This window comes from Babylonia areolata, chromosome 3 (genome assembly GCF_041734735.1).
Source record: "Babylonia areolata isolate BAREFJ2019XMU chromosome 3, ASM4173473v1, whole genome shotgun sequence".
In the NCBI taxonomy this organism is placed as follows: Eukaryota; Metazoa; Mollusca; class Gastropoda; order Neogastropoda; family Buccinidae; genus Babylonia; species Babylonia areolata.
Window position 1 is genome coordinate 60472241 of NC_134878.1, and position 17959 is coordinate 60490199.

General features: G+C 42.7%; 2 protein-coding genes across 3 annotated transcripts in view; one reads left to right on the forward strand and one right to left on the reverse strand.

Moving 5' to 3' along the window:
• Window positions 1–362: 362 nt before the first annotated feature.
• On the reverse strand, window positions 363–15586 carry LOC143280650 (transmembrane protein 65-like). The gene is made up of 8 exons (XM_076585377.1): window positions 15061–15586; window positions 12421–12568; window positions 11392–11430; window positions 9592–9659; window positions 6404–6458; window positions 5993–6035; window positions 3070–3175; window positions 363–1518 (listed from the first exon to the last, which is right to left on the reverse strand). Exons 1-8 carry the CDS (start codon window positions 15208–15210, stop codon window positions 1384–1386), a joined length of 744 nt encoding a protein of 247 aa, XP_076441492.1. The 5' UTR covers window positions 15211–15586; the 3' UTR covers window positions 363–1383.
• Window positions 15587–17446: 1860 nt separating this feature from the next.
• Window positions 17447–17959, forward strand: part of LOC143280169 (band 4.1-like protein 3) — a 29415-nt gene continuing 28902 nt past the window's right edge. Inside the window, exon 1 of one of the 2 annotated variants that reach the window (XM_076584761.1) lies at window positions 17447–17646. The gene's annotated coding sequence lies outside the window, so the exon portion shown is untranslated. The remainder of the gene's footprint in view (window positions 17647–17959) is intronic. The other variant, XM_076584762.1, reaches the window with a different exon arrangement.

Below are 17959 nucleotides of genomic sequence, written 5' to 3' on the forward strand. Positions count from 1 at the left end.
ATAACACTGTAAAGGCTCACCAAAACTATTCAAACAAAAAACCAAAAACTGAGATCAAAAGCAGTTCCATATCTTTCATACTAAATTTGTTGAACAAGAGGTTCTTTCCTAAAACAAACAACACAGTTGTATGTGTGGAAGTGGGTGTATGTTGAAGAGTGTGAGGTGTTCTTATGTGTGTGTCAGAATGCATCCATGTGAGAAAGAGAGAGAGAGAGAGAGAGAGAGAGAGAGAGAGAGTGTGTGTGTGTGTGTTGTGTTGTGTTGTGTGGTGTGGTGTGGTGTGATGTGGTGTGGCGTTGTGTGGTGTGGTGTGGTGTGGTGTGGTGTGATGTGGTGTGGCGTTGTGTGGTGTGGTGTGGTGTGGTGTGGTGTGGTGTGATGTGGTGTGGCGTTGTGTGGTGTTGTGTGTGGTGTGGTGTTGTGTGGTGTGGTGTGGTGTGGTGTGGTGTGGTGTGGTGTGGTGTTGTGTTGTTCTGTTCTGTTCTGATGTGTGTGTGTGCAAGCATGTGCACATGGGCATGCACATATGCATGTCTCAAACACCACCATCACATATTTATCTTTATAAAATGAACACCTGAGAAACTCATAATTACCATACAGTCTTGGACAGTATTATGGTTACCATACCTGTCTCAACGCCCACATAATCGCCACACATACTACAATTTGGCAATGCCGTCAATGATCCTGTTATATGATATATACAACAATTCCTCACAAGTTAAACTTGCTCACCAAGTGATTACAATAAAAACTGTTTATATCACCTGGTTAAAAAACAACAAAAAGTTTAGTGATAAAGTGCAGTTAAGTCACAAACTTTTATAACAACCAGTAAAAATGTTTCTTAGCAGAATGGCAAAAAAACAAATGAAAACAAAATAAAACTCATAATCTTCATCCTGAACCCAAGACACTCCAGCAGACTACTCCAGGGCATTATCATTCATGTGAACAACATCACGAGCACAGATTCTAAGCTGATCACAACTGTTCACAGTTGTCGATATAATCTGCGTAAACATCATTAATCTCTGACCTTTAGTGGCACATTTCAGACTGAAAAAGACAACACAGACCACTCAACTACCCAGAAAAGTCTGTGAGGAAAACTAGAAGGAGGATGCAGGTGATTCTGTGTCATCATCTTTGACTGTCGTCACTTCTCAGATACTTAAGACTTTGATGCAAATTCTGGCCCTGATGCAGTGGACCTTGAGGTAAACTGTGGGGTGAGGCAGAGTCCTTGAAACACACTTGCAGAGTTCATTACTGCAACACACCTGACAATATACCATGGCGACTAGAACACAGAAGAAGGCAAAGTAAAAGAAGAAGAAGATGCCTTAAAAAAAAAAAAAAAGTCTGTGAGGAAAACTAGGAGGATGCGGGTGAACTTGTGCTGTTGTCTTTGTCTGTCGTCGTTTCGTCCTCCCTCACGTGGTTGCTTTGGAAGAAGAGCAGTGGGAACATGCCGATGAAGCAACCAATGGCGACACCAATCATTTTCCCCTGAAAAATAGATATATCAAAAACAGCTTGACATCTACACTATTTCAAAATCATAATAAAAACAAAAAGAGCTTTTTTTTCCACAAGCACAGACATGCACATAAACACATACATAAAATCAATCACACACACACACACATACATACATACACACACACACATACAAATAGTCACAAACACTCAGGCTCTCATACATACAGAACACACACATACAAACACAACCTCTCAGATATACAAAAAAACACAAATACTCTCACAAACACAAACACACATTTGTCACTCACCAGCACACTCTCACTCTCAAACATACGCAACACACAAACGCATACACACTGGTCACTCACCAACACACACACTCTCGAACACACACGACACAAACACAACACAAACTCACACAGACACCTCACTTGCACAAGAGAAGCTCAGTGAAAGTTATCCACAGAAACTGAGGAAACACTGCTGTTCTTACCAGACTGGATGCCTATCGTGTTTGACTTCGCACACACTCACACACACACAACACACTCACAACACACTCACAAACACTCACACATACACAATAAAAACATAAACAACACACACACACACACACACACACACACACACACACACACACACACACACACACACATGCACACACAACACATGCACACACAACACATACATTGTCTGGTTTGCCTGCTTCATCCATTTAGTCCCTTCAGCGCATACAAAACTCTGCTGCCCGACTGTCCTCAGAAACTAAAGATCTGAGCACATCACTCCTATTCTGCAACATCTCCATTGGCTCCCTGTCTCACACAGAATAAAGTCTAAGATCAGCACTCTATGTTATAAATGTGTGCACAAATCTACCCATTCCTATCTTTGTGGCTGCCTTCACCTCTACACTCCATCTCGCTCACTACGATCGGCTTCAGATCCACTCTGTTTACGCATACCCAGATTCAAACACTCAACTGTTGGACACCGTTCTTTCTCTGTTTCTGGACCTTGTATTTGGAATGAACTTCCTCTTTCGCTTCGTCATGTCTCCGCACTCAGCTCTTTCAAGTCTGGCCTTAAATCCCACCTCTTCACAAGATAGCCTCCCTCCCCTACCTCTTCCTTGTCTTCAGTTTCTTCGGTTTTAGAGTTACGCATGTGTGTGAATGGCTGGCGTGAAAGCGCTTAGATTTGTCTTTGCACAAGATTCAGCGCTATATAAATACTATCATTATTTTATTATTATTACATACACATTCTCATAAACACACACTCACACACATACACTCACCAGAAAAACCCATGCTCTCACAAACAACACCCACCCACACACTTACACAAACTCAAACAAACACAACACAACACAACACAACACAACGCAACACAACGCAACGCAACACAACACAACACAACACAACACAACACAACACAACACAACACAACGCAACACCACACACACACACACACACACACACACACACACACACACACACACACAAACACATAGAAAAAGAACAATTATTATAATTATATCCACAGACAAAGACGAATCACTGCCGTTCCTACCAGACTAGACGCATATCGTGTCGACTTCATGTCGACCTGAGCAGGTGTCAGACGAGGGGTCCGGAATCCAAACTTGGCCACAAAGGACTCCACATAGTAAGCAGACCTGGCCAGGATAAAGGGATGCTATCAATTAAACACAACAAACAACCCTGCACCACAAAATGTTGAAAAAATGAAAGAAAATGAATGAAGAAGAAGAAGAAGAAGAACTAGAAGAAGAAGAATATGATTATGAAGAACAAATTTATATTGTTGTTTTCAAACCTCTCCAAATTTTTGACAACAACACATCGGTCAGACACAAAGCACACAAGAACCCGCACACACACACACACACACACACATGCAAACACACACACACACACACACATACATACACACACACACACACAAACACACATACACACACAAAATACATGTGGATCCATTGGATGGTATGCCTCTGTTATGTAGAGACTGCTTGAAAAGAAATGCTTATAGATTTGTATTGAAGGATGTGAATGAAGGATTATGAGAGACTGAAAAAAATGCAGTTACTCGGTCAGGAGAAATGGTCCACCTTACATCCCCCCCCCCTCCCCCCGCCTCACACACACACACCACACACCCTTAATAAATTTGTTATATGTATTTTTTGGTGATTTAGAGTGTATAGATCACGAAAAATCATGTTAACATCAAAAATCTTGGGACTCACTGTCCCTTCTGGCTTCATTTTGAAGGGTACCCATCTCAGGTGCCGCGGCTGCTTTTCATCTGTCCAAAACCTTCCATTATGTTTGGTGATCACCTGCGTCTTTGTTATTTATTCTGCAAGAATTTCCTTTACGTTTTTGCTGACAGTAATGCCTTCTGCACGATACGCCATAATCAGAACGACAATATATGCAATAAAGTGACCGCAGTGAAGCCACGTGTGTACCCACCGTCTGTCACACGCTGCAAACTGTGAATTTGCCAAAAAATACATATGGGGGTGAAAGGCGGACCGTTTCTCCTGACAGACTAAGTGTATTCCAAGTCTGTACAGCTGGAGAACACGAAAGATTCTATCATCATCACAACAGCAGAGAGACCTTGAAGGATGTATCTGCTTAAAAGGTCAGAAATATGTTGAGAACCAGTTCCAGAAATTACATAAAAGCAGAGACATGGTAACTTGTTCTTTACTCTCTGCTAAACAGGAACCCAGTGTATTTCTTTAAAACGAAATGTTCTTCCTCTGCATTCGTGGGCTGCAACAATTTTATGTATGTATGAGTTGGACTTCTATGTGTATGACTGTTTTCAGCCCACCAGGTAGGCAGCTGTACCTGTTTCCATGGGTGTGCTGGGAATGTTCTTGTTTCAAAAAACCCAACAAACACTGACATAGATTACAAGATCTTTAACGTGTATATTTGATCTTCTGCTTCCATATATACAAATAAAGGGGATTCAGGCACCAGCAAGTCTGCATAAATGTTGACCTGGGAGATCAGAAAAATCTCCACTCTTAACCCATCATGTACCAGAAAAATCTCCACTCTTAACCCATCATGTACGCTATAAAGGAATTTTTTTTCCTACAATTACGTTTATCTAACATACTTACCTTGACCCACTAGTGCAGACTCTGGCAGGGAGTCCGATTCCTGTCCTGTGTAAACTACTATCCACCTATGCAGAGAAAATGAAAATAGCTCCGGCCAATAACCTCCAAGAAGTAGGCTACCTCCCCTCTGTATCCCTGACTAGCTTCGTCTTTTTCTGGCAGCTATCTTGACTCCTGTTCCTGTGCTCCACCACGTACGCTATAACTGTTTATCAAACTCGGGAAATTTGGGTGAGAATCCAGCACTCCAACTATTCAGACACAGCAGAAAAAGTAAGTGGCCAAACATTAACTTACCGTAAAGTTCGGTCTATTGAGTGCACTGGTATATAAGCCACACCCACTAAATTTTGGAAAAAATTGAACTTTATACATACATAAGCCGCATTGGCTTATAAGCCGCACTTATTTCCAGTACCGGAACACATACTGATACTACAGAAAAGCTGTCAATACTGTAGGTTATGAAATAAACACAAGCGGGAACAACACAAAGAAAAGCAAGCAAAAATACTGCTAGTGCCACAAAAAAATAATAAATAAGCACAACGAAAATAAGATCCATAATTTAGGGATAGTCACATTTATTCAACGTCATCCTGCTCACTGAATCCACTGAAATCTTCGTCTTCAGTGCTGAAGTGTTGAAGAGAACCAGCACAGCTTCCTCCGCCATCTTGTCACTGACTTCAGCCTCGCTTTCACTTCATGAACATGAAGGTGGAGGTTGCTGCTGGTTCGTCGCTTGCACTGTCGTCTGCTAGGTCAATTGCCTTCAGTTTGAAGGCTGCATCATAGGCATAATGTCGCGTTTTCGGCATGATGAGGGTGTACGCTTGAGCAGAGTAGAACTGAATGCTGATCTGAAGGCTTTAATGTGTGCGGATTTGGTTTATAAAACGTGAACAGTTAGCACACTATCCTGAAACTCATCCAAAAATTCATGGACAGAAATCATGATTTTGGTGAGTTGAAGGGCAGCTAAGAATAGACAAGAACATGACACTCCCGGGATCGTTAAAATCCTCAAATAAGCCGCATTACTGTATAAGCCGCAGAGGTTGAAGCTGGAGTAAAAAGTTGCGGCTTATAGACCGAACTTTACGGTACTATGGACTGCTGGCACTGGGACTGCAGCAGACAATCCTGAATGGATGGGGGATATGGGATGAGTAGATTGGGGATCATGCAACTGAAACAGTGTGGAAAGCTGGGGGTAGGGGGCAGGGAGCAGGGAGTGTTGTGGGGGTAGAGGGGGGGGGGGGGGCGGCGGAAGCAATAGGTGAGGGTAAGAGAGGGGAGCATCCAAACTTGTGTAGTACTTACCCAACTCCTGCTACATCAGAGATCAGGTTTCCATAACCTGCAGCTGAAAGAGAAACGCATAACAATGTCAAAGGTTTTGTGAGTATGTACATGTATATGCTTCCTCTAACACTTATCAAAACACACACACACACACACACACACACACACACACACACACACACAAACTAATAATCTCATACACACAGTAATACACACAAAAAACAACTAACAAACACACAAACACACGCTAGCATAAATATGCACATCCACCCAAACACACCCACACACATGCACACACACACACACACACACACACACACACATCAAACCATGTTTCTCATAGCCCAGCCAAACACAGGGCCCATTTCAGAGCTTAATACACACACACACACACACACACACACACACACACACACACACAATCCATACCTGCCATTGTAGAAATGCCAAATGCAGCACCAAGTGTCAGGTCAATATATTCACCCTGAAAACAACAAACATACTGTTTACAGTTTGTCAGACCTGTCCCTATCAACAAAAATAGCTCAATACGATGATAAAAAAAAAAGTTTACAATCCCATCACCTTTCAAAGCGGTGAATTCACATTCACTGTGTCTTGGGGTCAACTTAGAAAGGCATGGCTCCACACCCTCGTTCTGCCAGTTTGACCTTCCCTAACCACTCAGGTACTCATTCACGCCTCACTGGAGTTGGAAAATCAAAGTAAAGTACCTTTCCTAAGGACATCAACACCTTGCTGAAACGGGGCCTCAAACCCTAATCACTGGTGAAAACACTGGATCAAAAGTCCAACGCTGAACTGACTGTGCCACAGCGCCGGCATACAGGATGGAAATAACAGAATATAGGATGGAAATAACAGATATGGAAATAACAGAATATAGGATGGAAATAACAGATTATCAGATCAGATGCTGTGGCAAAGGAGTTAGCGTCACTGACTGAAGACTGGCAGAACATGGGTTCAAACCCCATCAGAATTCAGGCTTTCCTGGCAGGTGTCCAGCGCTTCAACTATCCAGCCGACGGGCGCAATAGCCGAGTGGTTAAAGCGTTGGACTGTCAATCTGAGGGTCCCGGGTTCGAATCACGGTGACGGCGCCTGGTGGGTAAAGGGTGGAGATTTTTACGATCTCCCAGGTCAACATATGTGCAGACCTGCTTAGTGCCTGAACCCCCTTCGTGTGTATATGCAAGCAGAAGATCAAATGCGCACGTTAAAGATCCTGTAATCCATGTCAGCGTTCGGTGGGTTATGGAAACAAGAACATACCCAGCATGCACACCCCCGAAAACGGAGTATGGCTGCCTACATGGCGGGGTAAAAACGGTCATACACGTAAAAGCCCACTCGTGTGCATACGAGTGAACGCAGAAGAAGAAGAAGAACTATCCAGCCACCGCACCCATCCTACATGGCCAAACACTGATAACTCCCTATGGACTGCTGGCACTGGGATTGTGGCAGACAATCCTGAATGGATCCTACAGGATGAGTAGCACGGGAATCACACCACTGAAACAGTATGGATAGCAGGGTGTGTGTGTGTGTGTGTGTGTGTGTGTGTGTGTGTGTGTGTGTGTGTGTGTGCGTGCGTGTGCGTCTGTGTGTGTGTGTGTGTGTGTGTGTGTGTGTGTGTGTGTGTGTGTGCGTGCGTGTGCGTCTGTGTGTCTGTGTGTGTGTCTGTGTGTGTGTCTCTGTGTGTGTCTGTGTGTGTCTGTGTGTGTGTGTCTGAGTGTGTCTGTGTGTGTGTCTGTGTGTGTGTCTGTGTCTCTGTGTGTCTCTGTGTCTGTGTGTCTCTGTGTCTGTGTGTGTCTGTGTGTGTCTGTGTGTGTCTGTTCGTGTGTCTGTGTGTGTGTGAGTGTGTGTGTGTCTGTGTGTGTCTGTTCATGTGTCTGTGTGTGTGTGCGTGTGTGCGTGTCTGTGTGTCTGTGTGTGTGTGTGTGTGTGTCTGTGTCTGTGTGTGTGGACAGTGCTGTGGGCTGGAACGGGAAGCCTGGGACCACACAACAGAGGTTCATCCACTTTACGGATGATTTTGGGGGGGAATGTTGCTCACACTTCCTGACCCAAAAACTGCAGGTGTCTGCAGCACAGTGCACCACTAGTGTCATTATCCTCATCATCATCAAATAAAGAAGAAAAAAAACAAAGGACTAGAGTGCAGTGATACTGTGTGTGTGTATGTGCGTGTGTGTGTGTGCGCATGTGTGTGTGTGTGCATGTGTGTGCATGTGTGTGTGTGTGTCAGAATGTCACAGTGTGAGTGTGTGTGCTTGTGTGAGTGATCGTTATAAATCATGTAACCTGAACAAGATTCTATGACAAAATTGAAAACTTAACATCAGAGACTCGAGTCGCTTTAAGAAAGCAACCCTTTTCTCTCCATCCATGCTTCCTCCTTGGACCATGCTTTGCGCCAATGTGATGCGTGACCATTAAACCCCTTTCCTGATTTATTCTCATAAGTTTTTACTGCCAATTTTCAGCAGTACAAACATTTCTTTGAAAGTAATAACATTAACTCACTCAGTACGGCCAGTCCTCTCTTCTCTACACAGACCCTTTGGATGTCCAGTGGGTGTCTGAATGACCCAACCTTTAGCTTCCGTCGTCAGAACTGTGGTATTCTTTGTAAACATTCACCTCTTCAGTATAAGAGCCTTCCGCTTGCAATATTTTGATGATGGCAACTGGGGTGAAATGCTGTTAACGTCGTCTCTTTCACCGTTCGTATGGAGAGAGTTAATATAGTATTTATATCACACAAACTCCCCATACAACGGGCTCTAAGCTCTCCCATGAAATAATACACATACAACAGCACATAACAGTATACAACAGCACATTAAAACATACATGAGGAAAAAAAGACAAACAAAAAAACAACAACTCAATACAATAATACAGTTTGTAAATATGAAATCAAGGCAGTTATCTGAATATGTGAACTTTCATGAAACAAAACATGCCGCAGTGATGAAACTAATTTAGAATCATTATATTGCAAAGCTACGTTTGTCTCTGATTAATGTGAAATACAGACTTTCGAATATTTTTGTGCTGCAGTTTCAGCTGAAGTTCCCCTTGCCAAGCTCTGCAAAATGCCTTTTCCTTCCAGGTGAATCACACAATGCAAAAAAGCACTCCCAACAAAGTGAATTATTGTATTGCACAGAACTGTATTACATTGCATTGCACTGCATTGCATTGCATTGTATTATATTGTAATTTGTCATAAAAAATATTTTCTGTGTGAAATTCAGACTGCTCTCCTGAGAGATAACTCATCACTACAGTGAATATTTTTCTTTTCCATTTCTCTGCAAGCGTATTTGCTTTTTTGCCAAGGACAACCCTTTGGTCGCCATGGGTTCTTTTATGCACCCGATGTGCATGCTGCACACAGGACCTCAGTTTATCCTCTCATCCTAATGACTAGCACCCAGACCACCACCCAAGGACAAGAAGAAGGCTTAGGGGTAAAAATCCTGGTATCTGTGTGGGTCTACAAACTCTCAGACACTTACTACTTAGTTGGTCAAATTAGCACTAGGCCATCACTCCACCAAAATAAATAAATGTGAACTCACCGCAACAATCATAAGAAAGTTATCCAGGAAACCAAAGCCAATGAAAGGCAATGCCTGATGCAGACATACTGAAACACAGTTGCAAAATACTAAACACACTGTCAGAGCTTTGGCAATACAACAAACACCATTCACAAAAAAAAAGGGAAACATCAAAGGCAAATTTAAACACCTATGCAGACATGACATGATGTGTGTATGTGTAACTGGATAAATAGATAGATAGATAGAATGATTGACGGGCGCAATAGCCGAGTGGTTAAGGCGCTGGACTGTCAATCTGAGGGTCCCGGGTTCGAATCACGGTGACAGCGCCTGGTGGGTAAAGGGTGGAGATTTTTACCATCTCCCAGGTCAACATATGTGCAGACCTGCTAGTGCCTGAACCCCCTTCGTGTGTATATGCAAGCAGAAGATCAAATACGCACGTTAAAGATCCTGTAATCCATGTCAGCGTTCGGTGGGTTATGGAAACAAGAACATACCCAGCATGCACACCCCCGAAAACAGAGTATGGCTGCCTACATGGCGGGGTAAAAACGGTCATACACATAAAAGCCCACTCGTGTGCATACGAGTGAACGCAGAAGAAGAAGAAGAAGAATGATCATGATAGTAAAGGTTCTTCAATAGCCTTGCAAAAACAATCCTCCGAGGAACTGTTGTGGGAGGAAGATGGAGGGGAAGACAAAAAACAACAACGTTGGACTGACAGCATTGCAGAATGGTCAGGAAAACCATGTGCAGAGACCCAGGCTTTAACACGCAACCAACAGACCTCAAGGAATCTGGTGAACAGTTCTTCTGCGCAGCGCCCCAATGACTCTGCACAGAGTTAAGGGTGAGTTTCAGTCTCAGTAGCTCAAGGAGGCGTCACTGCGTTCGGACAAATCCATATACGCTACACCACATCTGCCAAGGGTCAAACAAGATGGTCCTTCCACTTTTCAAACTCCAGAATTATTCCGTTCCAATCTCAACCCCTTTCATTTCCAAAGGAACTAAACAAGGTTGCCTCGAGGTCACCCCACCAAAAAGGCCCTGTGCTGTTTGCTGCCTTGTCTGCTTCCATTCTGGCAGACTTCAATGCACTCATGACAATGGCATGTACAACAATATTCAATAAAGGATTAAACAACAATTCTAACAATTTGCTGTATCAATCATGCAGAAATACAGGACAAAGGGGAGGTTACCTACTTCCGGGAGGTTATCGGCCGTAGTTTCGTCTGCTCCGCATGGGCAGATAGTTTGCACAGGACAGGAATGTCAGACCCCTGCCGGAGTCTGCACTAGTTGGGTCACGGTTAAGTATGTGTAATTAAAACAGAATTTAAAGTTATGTGATTCAGATTATATAGCCCTGTGTTGATGTTAACTGATATCAGTCCGACCCCTGTGCTGAGAAAGATCCATACCTGAATTCTAACAATTCAGTGCTTCAGTCAATTTCAAAATTATTTTTAAAAAAATGATCATTTTCTCTCTCATTTTCTTCACTGTCATGGGGAACAACAGAGTAAGCATGAAGAGCAGGGACGTCTTCAACAGAGCCTGACAAGGCTGCACTCTTTACCAACTGTTATATGTAATCACCCAAAGAAAAGGGCATCTTTGTTTTGCTCCCTTGGCAATGAATAGCACAAACCCTGTCAATACTCTTACCACAATACAGTCTCCAACTTGTCAAAGTCACATTAATGACACACTACGGAACTACACACCACACTACACCACATCCCACCATACATGTGCACACACTACATTACACCATACCACAACGCACTGAACAACGCTTACCAAGACGAAGCTGAGCTGAACTGGGTTTCGACATGTTGTCTGAAACATGAGAGCAGTTTTCTCAAGTTCATGAAAACAATGATGAACTTCTCATTCTCACTAGCACTCTCTCCCTCACCCTATTTCTCTCACCAGTTCTCATCTCTCCCCATCTCTTTCTCTCAAAACACACACACACACACACACACACATACACACTTTGTTAAGACAATAACTCACCTAACTCAACTTTTTTTTCTTTCTTTTTTTAAGAGACAGAGAAAAAGACAAGACAAAGTCTGTAGTATCAGATCCAATTTGGAGTACCCCTATCAACTCTGTAAGCAGCTATCGGTGGCACATTCAGGGACAAAAAAAATGTGTCAGCCTGGCTGGCTGGCTGGGTGCCTGTCTACCTGTCTATAAGTTAAGTGTCTATCAATGCACCTTGTTGACCTTGCCTGTCAGTCTACCTATCTTTAGTCCCAATACATTTATACTTTGGGATACAGTTTTTAATTTCAATTTGCACAGGTTGAAGTGACTAATTTTTGTAATAATAAGCAGCTTGTGGCCATGACTATTTTACCGAAGTTTGTGCCTTTATACTGAAACAAAATAAAAGGAAAAGATATCAAAATTTAAAAACTGCAAATATGCCACAATGGAAATCGTTTTTGTACGGAAAATATACTCTCACTGATGTAAATCATATTAAAAGAGAGAAACTAAAAACTGCCTTTACATGGTTTGATAGGTAAAAAAATAAAATAAAATAAAAAATAAATAAAATTTTAAAAAATCAAAAGTCACATAACCTTTTACCGCCATCTGGACAGTAAATTCATATCCACTGTCTATAAGTCTTGACAAAGAAAGGTGAGGCCCAAACCTCTCATTCTGCCTCCTTATTCTCCCCAAACCATCCTAAAACAAAGTCACAAAGTGAGGATAATCAGCGTACAGTGCTTTTCCAAAGGACACACCACCACAGAGAAGTGTGGCCTTGAACCCTGATCACTCGTGACCCCAGGATCAAAAGTCACTCACTTTCGCCTTGACTGTCTTGAAAGTTGATTAGTTCTGCCATGAGGCGTTCGCGCTCCTGGTGATTCAGAGCAAACACAAACTCCCGGGCTGCCTCCTCGTCATGCAGTCTGTGGATGTCACGATACATGGTGACAAACTTGTTTGGGACCTACACAAACACACCAATATGTCATGGTGACAAACTTGTTTGGGACCTACACAAACACACCCATATGTCATGGTGACAAACTTGTTTGGGACCTACACAAACACACCAACATGTCATGGTGACAAACTTGTTTGGGACCTACACAAACACACCAATATGTCATGGTGACAAACTTGTTGGGGACCTACACAAACACACCAATATGTCACGGTGACAAACTTGTTTGGGACCTACACAAACACACCAATATGTCATGGTGACAAACTTGTTTGGGACCTTCACAAACACACCAATATGTCATGGTGACAAACTTGTTTGGGACCTACACAAACACACCAATATGTCACGGTGACAAACTTGTTTGGGACCTACACAAACACACCAACATGTCATGGTGACAAACTTGTTTGGGACCTACACAAACACACCAATATGTCATGGTGACAAACTTGTTGGGGACCTACACAAACACACCAATATATCATGGTGACAAACTTGTTTGGAACCTACACAAACACACCGATATGTCATGGTGACAAACTTGTTTGGGACCTACACAAAACACACCAATATGTCATGGTGATAGACTTGTTTGGGACCTACACAAAACACACCAATATGTCATGGTGACAAACTTGTTTGAGACTTACACAAAAACACCAACATGTCACGGTGACAAACTTGTTTGGGACCTACACAAACACACCAATATGTCATGGTGACAAACTTGTTTGGGACCTACACACACACCAATATGTCATGGTGACAAAATTGTTGGGGACCTACACATACACACCAGTATGTCATGGTGACAAACTTGTTTGGGACCTACACACACACACCAGTATGTCATGGTGACAAACTTGTTTGGGACCTACACAAAACACACCAATATGTCATGGTGATAGACTTGTTTGGGACCTACACAAAACACACCAATATGTCATGGTGACAAACTTGTTTGAGACTTACACAAAAACACCAATATGTCATGGTGACAAAGTTGTTTGGGACCTACACATACACACCAGTATGTCACGGTGACAAACTTGTTTGGGACCTACACACACACACCAGTATGTCATGGTGACAATCTTGTAGATGACCTGCGCAAACACACCAGTATGTCATGGTGACAAACCTGTAGATGACCTGCACAAACACACCAGTATGTCATGGTGACAAACTTGTAGATGACCTGCACAAACACACCAGTATGTCATGGTGACAAACTTGTAGATGACCTGCACAAACACACCAGTATGTCATGGTGACAAACCTGTAGATGACCTGCACAAACACACCAGTATGTCATGGTGACAAACTTGTAGATGACCTGCACAAACACACCAGTATGTCATGGTGACAAACTTGTAGATGACCTGCACAAGCACAAACACACCAGTATGTCATGGTGACAAACCTGTAGATGACCTGCACAAACACACCAGTATGTCATGGTGACAAACTTGTAGATGACCTGCACAAACACACCAGTATGTCATGGTGACAAACTTGTAGATGACCTGCACAAGCACAAACACACCAGTATGTCATGGTGACAAACTTGTAGATGACCTGCACAAGCACAAACACACCAGTATGTCATGGTGACAAACTTGTAGATGACCTGCACACACCAGTATGTCATGGTGACAAACTTGTAGATGACCTGCACAAACACACCAACATGTCATGGTACATGGTGAGGACTGTACAAGCACATTAGTATGCTGTGGTACATGGTGACAAATGTGTCAGACACCTGCACAATCACACCATTATGTCATGATACATGGTGTCAAAATTGTTGGTGACCTGCACGAACATACCAGTTTGTCACAATACAGTTTCAGTTTCAAAGAGAGGTCAAAGCATAAGGACTGATCCATATATATGCTAAACCATATCAATATTTTTGCCCCATTGAATATCATTCAGTTCAGAATAGTACTAGTCAGTCAAATAAATCAATTTCAGGACTGAAATCTTCATTCTCTGCTACAACTGGTCTACTCTAAGGCTATTATTATCTGTTGTTTTTTTGTTTGTTTTTTTGTGTGTGTGTGTTTTTCGTTTGTTTGTTTGTTTGCTGTTGTTGTTGTTTTATTCACTTTCAAATGGATTTTAGTGAATAAATATTACAGCTATTTTCATTGTATCTAAGGAAGAAAGAGAGGGGGGTGAATAGAGAGAGACAGAAATAGAGACAATGAAAGACAGAGACAAGAAAAGCACAAAGAGAGAAGAGAGAGTGTGTGAGATCTTGAGACAGACAGACAGACAGACCGACCGACAAACTAAAACAGAGAGAGGGTAGGTTGGTGGGGGAGAGAGACTCACCAAGATTGGGAATTTACATTCACAGGATATCGAATTTCATCTATGGGCAGGGGAGGGTTATCCCTTTGACATATATATGCTGTGTACCAACACAGTCTTGAAATGGAAATCAAGTAAAGAGTGATGATTATCATCTCGCACACTCTCACCTGTTCATGTGTAAGCCACGAGTGTCTGTGATAAAGTGGCAGACTTGTTGCATGATACACTCGTATTGCACTGTAGAGCATTGGGCTAAATCTGCTAAATTTCTGCACAAAACCCCTTTGACATAGTCGAAGAGTAAGAGATGACGACATTCTGATTTTTTTTTTTTTTTTTTTTTTCGAGCAAGCCAAACCGATGTAGATACGGCCAGACGATGAAAGTAATCACATCAGATCAGACAGTGTCTATGATTTCTTCATCACAGTGTTTCATTCGTCAATCGTCGCTCTCATTGTGAAATCAGCCAAGGGCGTGTAAGGGTGTAACACCATCACTGAATCAATGAATCATGTCTTGGAAGTCTGCAGTCGCTGAATATAAAGAAAAAAATCTCCGTAAACAAGTATTTACATAATATTGTCCCAGTTTTTACTCTGTAATTTAAAAAAACGTACGAAGATACAATGTACTGTTACGTATTCCTGGTTTCGGAATTACTCCTAACATCTGAGTGCTTGTTGATTTCTCTTCGTTGTCACACGCAGGCCGCAGGTTTAACAAAGTAATGTCCCTTGACAGATGTAAACAGGAAAAGGGCTTGGTTGAGGATATAAATCTGAAACAAACTGGCTGAACAAAGTGGATTAACATTTTCATTTTACATCTCTTTGTAACGTTGCGCCAAAAATATGCAGTCAAACAAACCAGTTTGTCAAACGATTAATTATTAAGTTCCAAATGAACTAGAAGTGGTCAGAGGGACAACGAAGGTTATTAATGGTGAAAAAAAAAATCCCTACGAGCGCCTCTTAATGAACACCGCCTTCAGGAACCGCCTAAAATATTGTCCGTCTTACAGCCAATCACATGGCGTGTGAAAGGGTAGCACCTAATCTCCGGTAGCACTTACTGCAATGTGTGTGTGTGTGTGTGTGTGTGTGAGTGTGTGTGTGTGTGTCACTTAGCGTGCGTGTGTGCTTGTATGAGACAGAGAGAGAGAGAGAGAGAGAACAAAACACGAACTCGAACGTATTATTGACTTGGTCATTCTTCCCGTATCCACTGAGTCAGAGATGTGGGGGGCTGTAGGGAGATATACAAAGCACGTAGCAATGATTTGCAAAACGGCATTAATGTCAGGCCCGTGTAGGGAGTAGAGGTGGGAGAGGGATATCAAAACGCAATGACTGACTGGCCGCAAAAACATGGATGCAAATGTGGGGCGTCAGTGGGAGGAAGGGGGCGCGGAGGTGGGGTGGAGGGGGCGGGGAGAGATCCCGACGGCCGGTGACTGAGTACATAGGCGACAAAAGGCGCTGCAGACAGATATAATACGTGGAGAGGATAGAAATAATGCGACAACGTATTCAATACAATGGGCCAATTAAGTGTGCTCACAACTCAGTGTTACTGACTTCTTCTTCTTTCATCTTCTTCAGTCTTCTGAGTGAATCAGAATTAGGATGCCGCACCGTGAAGAACTGCCGTTCTCTAGATTCACCCAGATCTGTCGGCCGCCGGCTGTGCGGTGTCCACTGGTGAAGCCTGGGTCTTTAGTTACCAAAGTTTTTCCTGTCCACTCTGCATCAGTTGTTCAGTTGTCAGTCCATTGTGAGTTTTTCAGTTTTTGTGAGTTTTCCTTCAGTTCCTTCTCCCTCCCTCAGCGGTTCCTTGGACTGAGGAATAGTTTGACGGCCATGCAGTGATCAGCGTTGCTGAATTTAGATTTCTTTTCTTTACTGATGCCAGCGGATATACCTACTACTGTATTCATAAGGTCATATTACTATTTGATGGTTCGACGCACTTCTTCAATGGTAATGTGATCAGTGTCAGTACTGATCTGATGTCATAGTAGGTGTGTCATGTGAGTGGTTTTCTATTCTCAGTTGCCGACTCCTGATCTTGGTACAAATTTGTCAGTAACTCCTGTAATTTCGCCCTTGATGACTGACCACAGTTCGTCACGTCAACTGTCAACACTGATAACTTGTTGTTCCGGCAGTCCACTGAACCTAAACTCTGTCTCAGTTATGCTATCAAAGTCTGCCTTGTGAAAATTTAGACGCTGACACTTCTTTTCTTCAATATGTGCACATGACACTAAGGTGATGACCAGCGTGGCATGGTCACTTTTTCCAATCCCTGCCGTAGTAGTGATATCTAACACCATGTCATCTCTGTTTGTGAAAACCAGGTCAATCAAGCTAGGAGTCTGACCCTGTCTGTGACGTGTTGGTTCTTTCTGGTGCTGTATCATGTATGCATCTCTAGTGGTCCTGAAGAAGGAGTATGCTGGATAACTTTCCCCTACCCTACATTTTTCATTAATCCAGTCTATTTCTGGAAAGTTGAAATCTCCTAAGACCAGTAAAAAAAAGAGAGAGGGAGAAAGATCTTTTATTTATTTACTTATTTGTTAATATATGAGCACCGAACCTCAAGTTGCACCACACCTGAACTTTTGAATTATCGAGTTATGTCCCTTGTAGTGACGTAGTCAGGTGTGCATTCGCGGAAGTGGACGACATTTGTGACAAATCCGCGTAAACAACGGCATATAACTGATTTTTCGCTCTGTTCAGGAGGTAGGTGCAGTGTTCAGAACCATGTCTTGTCTATTTTGTTTTCAGGTAAATTTGCACATGTTCAGGTGAGAACACAGGTGTGCATTGTGCGTGGTATGACCCAGAACTTGGCGACAGACATTCGGGGGAAAGCGGAAATAACGCTATTGTCTTTTTGCCCTCAGCATCATCGCGGCAGTGACGGTGATTTGCTTTATTTAATTTGACGGCAATTCATGATTTCCATTAATTCATTACAGCTCATTAGTTTAAGAATAGAACGCAGCGACTGATTGAAAATAAATTTTGACGCGCGTGACACATCGTCTGCTCA

Bases quoted from the DNA above. Each gene is read 5' to 3' on its own strand.
- LOC143280650 (XM_076585377.1), bottom strand. From the start codon at position 15,210: ATGTCGTCATCTCTTACTCTTCGACTATGTCAAAGGGGTTTTGTGCAG. The intron at 12,569-15,060 runs GTGAGAGTGTGC...GTGTTTGTGTAG, and splicing joins CGTGGCTTACACATGAACAG to GTCCCAAACAAGTTTGTCAC. The intron at 6,459-9,591 runs GTGAGTTCACAT...TGTTGTTTTCAG, and splicing joins ACTTTCTTATGATTGTTGCG to GGTGAATATATTGACCTGAC.